Source organism: Oncorhynchus masou, chromosome 30 (genome assembly GCF_036934945.1).
Source record: "Oncorhynchus masou masou isolate Uvic2021 chromosome 30, UVic_Omas_1.1, whole genome shotgun sequence".
Classification (NCBI taxonomy): Eukaryota; Metazoa; Chordata; class Actinopteri; order Salmoniformes; family Salmonidae; genus Oncorhynchus; species Oncorhynchus masou.
Window position 1 is genome coordinate 8,363,912 of NC_088241.1, and position 10,517 is coordinate 8,374,428.

The window sequence follows — 10,517 nt, forward strand, 5'->3', positions numbered from 1 at the left end:
CTTCCAGGTGGATGCGGTTACAATGGCTGTACTTTAGATACAGATTTTCACAAGTCAGATGTCCGATTCATGTCTGATCACTTTTGTTACCATGACAATATGAATAGAGCCATGAACCCAAGGTTTGTGTTTGTTTACTTAGTTCTAGTGTTGTACGTAGAGTTAGCATCATTATTCAAATTATCATTGTTAGTAGCTATAGCATCATTATTAGCATTGCATCATTATCAGCATTAGCAGTGTGTAGTGCAAAACAAAGGAGGCCATACATCTGTTAGCATATGTTTGTTAGCATGGTTACTAATCCATTTAATTAGTCTTTGCCATCTAATTTCCTGCTCTGTACTCTATACCATTGTCACTATTTGATTGTACTAGTAACTAGTAGGTGGGTGCTGAGGAAATGCCAAACAGTGGAAGAGTTCCTCTGTTAGCATGCTTCATTGTGTCATCTAATTTTCAATGATTAAATTGTTTGATGTGACTTTAAATATTCTAGTAATCTATCCTGTTATCTAAATCATTGATTGTTTGTGTATTTTTTTTATTGACACAAAGAATTGTAATAAAAAACACAAACATACATTAGTGAAGTCAAAGATGCCATTTTATTGACTAGATGTCTCTTTGTCTTCCTGCATGTAACAACATCAGCCTTCTATCTCCCTCTACTTCATCTTCTTCTCTCTCTCTCTCTCTCTCTCTCTCTCTCTCTCTCTAGTCTGGTGTGGAGGGTACAGGCTAGTAGTTGGTGATGATCTCGGTGATCCAGGGCAGCAGGGCACAGACCTTGGTGTAGACACCAGGATAGTTGGGCTGGGCACAGCCAACACCCCAGGACACAATGCCATGCAGCTCTCCGTTACACACCAGGGGACCGCCGGAGTCACCCTGAGACAGAAACAGAGGGAGAGAGAAAGATAATGAATTAATATATAAATGAATAAACAAACAAATGAAATGTTCTGTTTGTGAGGTTGCAGGGGTATTCTCCGTACCTGACAGGCGTCCTTGCCTCCCTCCAGGTATCCGGCACACACCATGGTATCAGTAATCTGGCCAGGGTAGGACTCGTCACAGGCCTTCTTAGACAGAATGGGGATGTCCACACACTGCAGGTTAAATGGGTTGAACACTGACAGAGGGAGAGACAGAGAGACAGACGAGAGACAGAGAAAGAGAGAGAGAGACACAGTTGGGGAGAGAGAGAGAGAGAGAGAGAGAGAGAGAGAGAGAGAGAGAGAGAGAGAGAGAGAGAGAGAGAGAGAGAAAATATACAGTAAGAGGTATAGTTTCAAGAAAAAGTATTTTTAGTTGATTACATTCCATACACCCATGTTTTCTCATCCCAATCTCATCCTCATTCCACCCCATCCCATACTACAACACATCTACATAAATACCAGAGTCGGTGTAGATGTTTCCCCATCCAGACACCACACACATGTCCCCGGCCTTGGGGCAGGCTGTGGGCAAGGCGATGGGCTTGACAAACTTGTTGAGAGTGACAGGGTGGGCCAGCTTCAACAGCATAATGTCGTGGTCCAGGGTCTGGTAGTCATAGCTCTGGTGCCAGTAGATGGCATCCACAGACATGTACTGCTCCGTTCCCTCGTGCTCCCAGATGTGGTGGTCACCCAGGATAGCAAGCTGACTCCAAGGACTGGAGGGAGGGAGAGAGAGGGAGAGAGAGAGAGAGTGAGAAGGAGAGAGTAAGAGAGTGAGAGAGCGAGGGAGAGAGAGAGAGGACATGATTTATGAAGGTGAAGAAGTGGAGAGAGGAAAGCAGAGAAGACAAGAAGGAGAGAAGAGAAGACAGAAAGTGAAGACAGATGGAAAATTGGAGAAGGGAGAGGAGAAAAAAATAGAAACTTTTACATGAAGAGGCCTTTGGGAGGCACAGTGAAGAGAAAAGATGGTTGACAGTGACCCTGCAGTACTCACTTCATCCAGCAGTGGGCGGCAGAGATGATCCACTGGTCATTAATGAGGGAACCGCCACAGAAGTGGTAGCCGATGTTAAGAGAGGCTTGCCAGGGTTGGGAGTGAGCCTCACACTCATAACCCCCCACGATCCTGTCATCCATAGGAGCTGCCGCTGAGGGAGGGAAGGAGTGGAAGGGAGAGGGAGGGTCAGAGGAGAAAGAGAGTAGGATGGAGAGAGGGAGTCGTGTTCAGAAAGCATGACAGAAGGTAACAGAAGACAGAGAGATGCAGAGGTTAGAGATAATGTTATATTATACAAGATGGGCAAAAGGAGAGCATTAAGCTGATGTCCACATTGTCTGTAAAACATGTGTGTCTCTATGCGAGTCTCTATGCGAGTCTCTATGCGTGTCTCTATGCAAGTCTCTACGCGAGTCTCTACGCGAGTCTCTACGCGTCTCTACGCGAGTCTCTACGCGTCTCTACGCGTGTCTCTACGCATGTCTCTACGAGTGTCTCTACGTGTGTCTCTGTGTGTCTCTATGCGTGTCTCTATGCGTGTCTCTATGCGAGTCTCTCTGTGTGTCTCTACGCGAGTCTCTACACGAGTCTCTACGCGTCTCTACGCGAGTCTCTACGCGTCTCTACGCGTGTCTCTACGCATGTCTCTACGCGTGTCTCTACGTGAGTCTCTACGCATGTCTCTATATGTGTCTCTATATGTGTCTCTACGCGAGTATCTACGTGTGTCTCTATGCGAGTCTCTATGTGTGTCTCTATGTGTGTCTCTATGCGAGTCTCTATGCGAGTCTCTATGCGTGTCTCTATGCGAGTCTCTACGCGTGTCTCTACGCGAGTCTCTATGCGTGTCTCTACGCGAGTCTCTACGCGAGTCTCTACGCGAGTCTCTACGCGAGTCTCTGTGTGTCTCCGTGTGTTTCCGTGTGTCTCTATGCGTGTCTCTATGCGTGTCTCTATGCGAGTCTCTACACGAGTCTCTGTGTGTCTCTACGCGTCTCTACGCGTGTCTCTATGAGTGTCTCTACGAGTGTCTCTACGCGTGTCTCTACGCGAGTCTCTACGCGAGTCTCTACGCGAGTCTCTGTGTGTCTCTACGCGTCTCTACGCGTGTCTCTACGCATGTCTCTACAGGTGTCTCTACGCGTGTCTCTACGTGAGTCTCTACGCATGTCTCTTTATGTGTCTCTACGCGTGTCTCTACGCGTGTCTCTATGCGAGTCTCTATGCGAGTCTCTATGCGTGTCTCTATGCGAGTCTCTACGCGTGTCTCTATGCGAGTCTCTACGCGTGTCTCTACGCGAGTCTCTATGCGTGTCTCTATGCGAGTCTCTACGCGAGTCTCTACGCGAGTCTCTACGTGTGTCTCCGTGTGTTTCCGTGTGTCTATATGCGTGTCTCTATGCGTGTCTCTATGCGTGTCTCTATGCGAGTCTCTCTGTGTGTCTCTACGCGAGTCTCTACGCGAGTCTCTGTGTGTCTCCGTGTGTTTCCGTGTGTCTCTATGCGTGTCTCTATGCATGTCTCTATGCGAGTCTCTATGCGAGTCTCTGTGTGTCTCTACGCGTCTCTACGCGTGTCTCTATGAGTGTCTCTACGCGTGTCTCTACGCGAGTCTCTACGCGTGTCTCTACGCGAGTCTCTGTGTGTCTCTACACGTCTCTACGCGTGTCTCTACGAGTGTCTCTACGCGTGTCTCTATGTGTGTCTCTACGCGAGTCTCTATGTGTCTTTATGTGTGTCTCTATGCGAGTCTCTATGCGAGTCTCTATGCGAGTCTCTACACGAGTCTCTACGTGTGTCTCTACGCGTGTCTCTACGCGAGTCTCTATGCGAGTCTCTATGCGTGTCTCTATGCGTGTCTCTATGCGAGTCTCTATGCGAGTCTCTATGCGTGTCTCTATGCGCGTCTCTATGCGAGTCTCTATGTGTGTCTCTATGTGTGTCTCTATGCGAGTCTCTATGCGAGTCTCTATTCGTGTCTCTATGCGTGTCTCTATGCGAGTCTCTATGCGAGTCTCTATGCGTGTCTCTATGCGTGTCTCTACGCGTGTCTCTACGCGAGTCTCTACGCGTGTCTCTACGCGTGTCTCTACGCGAGTCTCTACGCGTGTCTCTACGCGAGTCTCTATGCGTGTCTCTACGCGAGTCTCTATGCGAGTCTCTATGCGAGTCTCTATGTGTGTGTTTGTTACCTGCAGCCCCCAGGAGTGTGAGTACAATCAGGCCAATCATCGTGCTGCTGAGACAAGTCTTCATTCACCAGACTGGACATGTGCACTCTGCGATTCTCTACATTTATACCTTCATCTCAACTGATATCCCTCCACCCTGCCCTGCCCCCTTTCCAAGTCTCTCGTGCCTGATGCCCCACCCCAAACTCTCCTGCCCCATCATGCCTCATCTTATCACAAACTCCCCTTATATTCTACCAGGTACTCAGAGCATGCGTTTATCCCATTCCTCACGCCAATTTCATCATGGCGTTTGAGACATTTTGTTATTGGAATAAGTCACAGCTGCAGCTGTCTCAACCTTGGGACTTTGGACAGAAAGTGTTTAATGTTGAAACAGTTGTGCTGTTGGCCAGATTGTCAGAGTGGTAGGATCATTGAAACCTCTTGCAACACCTCAAAGAAGTGGGGGGAAAAGGTTGTTGTACTTTTCAGGTACTAGTTCTAACATCACAGGTGGCCATTTCTCTCACAGCCCCTGGCCTATATTCAAGGGCATACTAAGTGTACTAAAGAATAGTTGCAGAGATAAAGAAGGCTCTATGAGTAAAATTTGAATAGAACCAGACAGAAAGATGATTTTCACATTTAAAATGTTATGCAATCAGTACATTCAACAGAATAATTGGTTGTCCTGTAAGATGCAACATTGGAAAGTGAATAGACCTTGTGGGATGAGCACGGGCTGTTAAGTAGCCTGGGTCCTTTTGATACTGCGTATGGCCAGCCATGGGTACATGTCCTTATGTGCCACATGCCACTTAAAAAGGCTAAATGTCTGTCACATTCAGTTTGCCAGCTACTGGTTAATCATCAGTTAGGTGAACAGTCCCCTATGTATTTATTTGGGCAGTGAAGATAAAAATGTTCATTTGGCTCTATACTCGAACATTTTGGATTTGAGAACAAAAGTTTTATACACTACATGGCCAAACGTATGTGGACACCCCTTCAAATGAGTGGATTTGGCTCAGCAACTCCCGTTGCTGACAGATGTATAAAATCAAGCACACCGCCATGCAATCTCCATAGACAAACATTTGCAGTAGAATTGCTCGTACCGAAGAGCTCAGTAACCTTTAACATGGCACCGTCATAGGATGCCACCTTTCCAAAAAGTCAGTTCGTAAAATGTCTGCCCTGCTAGAGCTGCCACTGTCAACTGTAAGTGCTGTTATTGTGAAGTGGAAACCTCTAGGAGCAACAATGGCTCAGCTGCAAATGGCAGGCCACAAAAGCAGGTGTCCACATACATTTGGTCATGTAGTGTATGAGGCAACAGTACAGACTTTCACCTTTTATTTGAGGGTGCTTTCATACATATCTGTTTTACCATTTAGAAATGAATGCACTTTTTGTATCTAGTCACCCCATCACTTATAGTGTATTTAATTTAATCAAAAGTTTTGTATTTGGTCCCATACTCCTAGCACACAATGACTACATCAAGCTTGTGACTCTACAAACTTGTTGGATGCATTTGCAGTTTGTTTTGGTTGTGTTTCGGATGATGTTGTGCAAATGGTGAATAATGTATTGTGTCATTTTGGAGTCAAGTCAGTTTTATTGTAAGTAAGATGTTCCTGAACACTTCTACATTAATGTGGACGCTACCTTGATTACAGATAATCCTATTACTAGCCTATTCAACCTCTCTTTCATATCGTCTGAGATCCCCAAAGATTGGAAAGCTGCCGCGGTCATCCCCCACTTCAAAGGGGGAGATACCTTAGACCCAAACTGTTGTAGACCTATAGCCATCCTGCCCTGTCTTTCTAAAATCTTTGAATGCCAAATTAATAAACAGATCACCGACCATTTCGAATCCCATCGTACCTTCTCCACTATGCAATCTGGTTTCCGAGCAGGTCATGGGGGCACCTCAGCCACGCTCAAGGTCCTAAACTATATCATAACCGCCATTGATAAAAGACAGTACTGTGCAGCCGTCTTCATCGACCTGACCAAAGCTTTCGACTCTGTCAATCACCGCATTCTTATTCTTATGACTGCCTCGCCTGGTTCACCAACTATTTCTCAGATAGAGTTCAGTGTCTCAAATCGAAGGGCCTGTTGTCCGGACCTCTGGCAGTGTCTTTGGGGGTGCCTCAGGGCTCAATTCTCAGGCCGACTCTTTTCTCTGTATATATCAATGATGTCGCTCTAGCTGCTGGTGATTCTCTTACGACACCATTCTGTATACATCTGGCTCTTCTTTGGACACTGTGCTAACTAACCTCCAAATGAGCTTCAACGCCATACAACACTCCTTCGTGGCCTCCAACTGCATTTAAATGCTAGTAAAACTAAGTGCATGCTCTTCAACCGATTGCTGCCCGCACCCTCCTGCCCGACTAGCATCACTACCCTGGATGGTTCTGACCTAGTCTAACCTGTCTGGTTAGACTGTAAACTCTCCTTCCAGACTCTCATTAAGCATCTCCAATCCAAAATTAAATCTAGAATCGGCTTCCAATTTCGCAACAGTCTCCTTCACTCCTTCTATTTTTCTTTTCCTTTGTGTTGTTGACTGTACGTTTGTTGATGTGTAACTCTGTGTTGTTGTTTTTGTCGCACTGCTTTGCTTTATCTTGGCCAGGTCGCAGTTGTAAATGAGAACTTGTTCTCAACTGGCCTACCTGGTTAAATAAAGGTGAAATAAAAAATAATGAATGAATAATGATGTTACAGATGGACAAAGGTCATGCCCCCAAAACATGCTAACCTCTCACCATTACAAATAACAGGGGAAGTTAGGATTTTCTTGGAGTTATGATATTCATGCATCTGTAACTTTATCTCATCCTTATTCAAGATTCATCATGATTATCATGGTAACATCCACATGAATGTAGAAGTGTTCAGAAACATATTCTATTCTTATTAACAATAAAAGTGACTCTAAAATGACAATACATTATTTATCATTCATTTCTACTGGGCACAACATAATCTGAAACACAACCAAAACAAACTGAAAATGCATGCAACAAGTTTGTAGAGTCACAAGCTTGATTTAGCAGTGGTGGAAAAAGTATTACATTGTCATTGAGTAAAAGTACAAAGTCAAAGAAAATGCTATACATGAAATTCCTTATATTAAGCTAATCAGATGGCACACTACAACACTCTCAATACTTCTGACACCTTCAAATGGGAGGACTAGATACATAAAGTACTATCATTTCGAAATGGAAAAACAGATATGTATGAAGCACCCTCAAATTGAAGGTGAACATTCTGTACTGTCGGTTTATATAAAACATGTGATCTCAAATCCAAAATGCTGAGGTATAGAGCCAAAAGAATAGTTTTAGCATCACTATCCAAATAAATACGGAGGGGCATGTCTGTTGCGAAGTGTATGCAGGTGCATTAAATAAAATATTGTGGCCCTTGTATGTTTAGGGATAAGGCTGAGTAAGGGGAGGGGGAGGTGATTAGGGTGGTCAGTGGAGTAGAGTGAATCTTGTGAGCACATGGGAGGGCAGTGCAGATAGGGTGTGAGGGGTAGGGGAGGGCAGATAGAGTGTGAGGAGTAGGGGAGGGCAGGTAGGGTGTGTATAAATAAAGTCCATGTGTGTGTCCAGGTGTCTTTGATCAGCCAGTGTTCACCGGACAGACAGACACCATGAGACTGCTCGCTCTGATACTGCTGGTTGGAGCTGCTGGTAATTAAACACACACACACAGACACACACACATACAGTACTTTAATATACTCTACCAATTATATATCACAAACTATTCGTAGGGAATATTAATCTTGCATATAGCTTATAAGAGCTTTCAACGTTTTTACTAAACAGGCTGTTTCTATGTGAGGTAGAACAATTCTGATGAATACTATTCAGAGTGCAACAATGTCCTCATCTCTCCCCTCTTGTGACCACTCTCTCTGTATGGTGTCTCTCTCTGTGTGTTTCAGCGGCAGTGCCCCGTGAGAATGGTAAGATCATCGGTGGCCAGGAGTGTGAACCTCACTCCCGACCCTGGATGGCCTCCCTCAACTACGGGTACCACTTCTGCGGAGCCGTGCTCATCAATGAGCAGTGGGTGCTCTCTGTCGCTCACTGCTGGTACAAGTGAGTAAGGGTGGAGGGCAGGGGAGGGAAAGGGGGATACCTAGTCAGTTGTACAACTGAATGCATTCAACTGAAATGTGTCTTCTGCATTTAACACAACCCCTCTGAATCAGAGAGGTGCGGGGAGCTGCCTTAATGGACATCCACGTCTTTGGCGCCCGTGGAACAGTGGGTTAACCGCCTTGCTCAGGGGCAGAACAGCAGATTTCGGTCCAATATGGACCAAAAGGAGGGCTCTTCTATGTCTTCCGCAGTGTGACACTGAATCTTATCAAACTGACGGTTTCTCTGTAATCAAAGTTGTATCACCCTGTCTTTCCCTTTGTCCTCTTCCACCTCTCCGTCCTCTGCACTTTCTCTACTTCGTCCTTCTCTCTCAGCCCCTACGCTATGCAGATCATGCTTGGAGAGCACAACCTGCGTGTGTTTGAGGGAACTGAGCAGCTCATGAAGACTCAAAACATCATCTGGCATCCCAGGCAAGCTACACCCACACTTACCCCTTACACATCACTTTATGGAAGCCATTTTATAACAACCGAACCCAGGCTGAATGGAGTTTTATCACGTTACATGATTCAATAAAAATCCCTTGGCCTCTCTCTCTTCTCTCTGTAGCTATGACTACCAGACGCTGGACTATGACATGATGCTGATCAAGCTGTTCCACCCTGTGGAGATCACTGATTATGTGAAGCCCATCCCGCTGCCCACCAGCTGCCCATACGCAGGCCTCCCCTGCTCTGTCTCTGGCTGGGGCAACATCGCCACTGGAGAGGAGGGTGAGACGGACCAAATATCCCTGCATTTTACCTTTACCAAACTATAACCAAAGAAATTACACCCAAACACACTATATCAAACAAACTTTACCAACATTAATTATACCCTCAGTACTTTTATCCACACACACTCTAACAACACACGCCTCACCCAGAGAAGAGGTATGACTACGGATAAATGATATTAAATAACTAAATCTCCCTGTCTTTTACTTCCTTCTCAGTAAACATGCCTGCCCGTCTGCAGTGTCTGGATGTGCCCATACTGGAGGATGAGAAGTGTGAGATGGCCTACCCTGGCATGCTCACCCGCAGGATGGTGTGTGCCGGATACATGGACGGAGGCAGAGATGCATGCAACGTGCGTACAGTATATGACACATAAAACACAGTGGTACATATTAGGATCACCTTGAATTGATTTCTTACCTCTCTCTCTCTCTCTCTCTCTCTCTCTCTCTCTCTCTCTCTCTCTCTCAGGGGGACTCTGGCAGTGGTCTAGTGTGTTTGGGTGAGGTTCATGGCCTGGTGTCCTGGGGTCAGGGCTGTGCCGTGCCCGGCTACCCCGGAGTCTATGTCAAAGTGTGTGAGTTCCTCCCCTGGATCGATGAGACCATGAGGGCCAACATGTAACACCACTAGCTGCTTTCCTCCCTGTCTCTCAGACCTCCACTCCTCCAAACTCTTCCTCTCTCTCTCAGACCTCCACTCCTCCAAACTCTTCCTCTCTCTCTCTCGTTCTCCTCCTAGTTCAATACTAAAGTGGACTCAGCACAGAGTGTAAGCATGTCAAACACAATAAAGCCTGAAGTTCTTCCGTCTGTCTGTCTTAGGAACTACACTTTCATTACTATGTGCATTTTTATTGGTATGATGGAGGTGGAAAAGTTTATTTGGGTTTCATGTTTGATCATATTAACATACAATTATAGTATGCAGGCTATATACCGTACTAGTCATACATCCTGGACAATATGTTTTAAGTATGAGGTAAATTATGAGATAGCATATTTTCAATGCCCTACATACACACATCAAGCAATGAAAGAATTGAACTTGTTTTTGGAACTGTGCAGCAGCTTACCCTGTTTGCTGTGCAGCAGCTTACTCTGTTTGCTGTGCAGCAGCTTACCCTGTTTGCTGTGCAGCAGCTTACTCTGTTTGCTGTGCAGCAGCTTACCCTGTTTGCTGTGCAGCAGCTTACCCTGTTTGCTGTGCAGCAGCTTACTCTGTTTGCTGTGCAGCAGCTTACTCTGTTTGCTGTGCAGCAGCTTACCCTGTTTGCTGTGCAGCAGCTTACCCTGTTTGCTGTGCAGCAGCTTACCCTGTTTGCTGTGCAGCAGCTTACCCTGTTTGCTGTGCAGCAGCTTACTCTGTTTGCTGTGCAGCAGCTTACTCTGTTTGCTGTGCAGCAGCTTACCCTGTTTGCTGTGCAGCAGCTTACCCTGTTTGCTGTGCAGCAGCTTACCCTG

The 10,517-nt window shown here is 45.9% G+C and overlaps 1 protein-coding gene across 1 annotated transcript; it reads right to left on the reverse strand.

Annotated features, from left to right (window-relative positions):
• Positions 1-589: 589 nt before the first annotated feature.
• LOC135521974 (trypsin-2-like) lies at positions 590-2,541 on the reverse strand. Its single transcript, XM_064947822.1, has 4 exons — positions 1,945-2,541; positions 1,404-1,663; positions 999-1,135; positions 590-891 (listed from the first exon to the last, which is right to left on the reverse strand). The coding sequence occupies exons 1-4, from the start codon at positions 2,085-2,087 to the stop codon at positions 742-744; spliced, it is 690 nt and encodes a 229-aa protein (XP_064803894.1). The 5' UTR covers positions 2,088-2,541; the 3' UTR covers positions 590-741.
• Between the last annotated feature and the right edge of the window lie 7,976 nt (positions 2,542-10,517).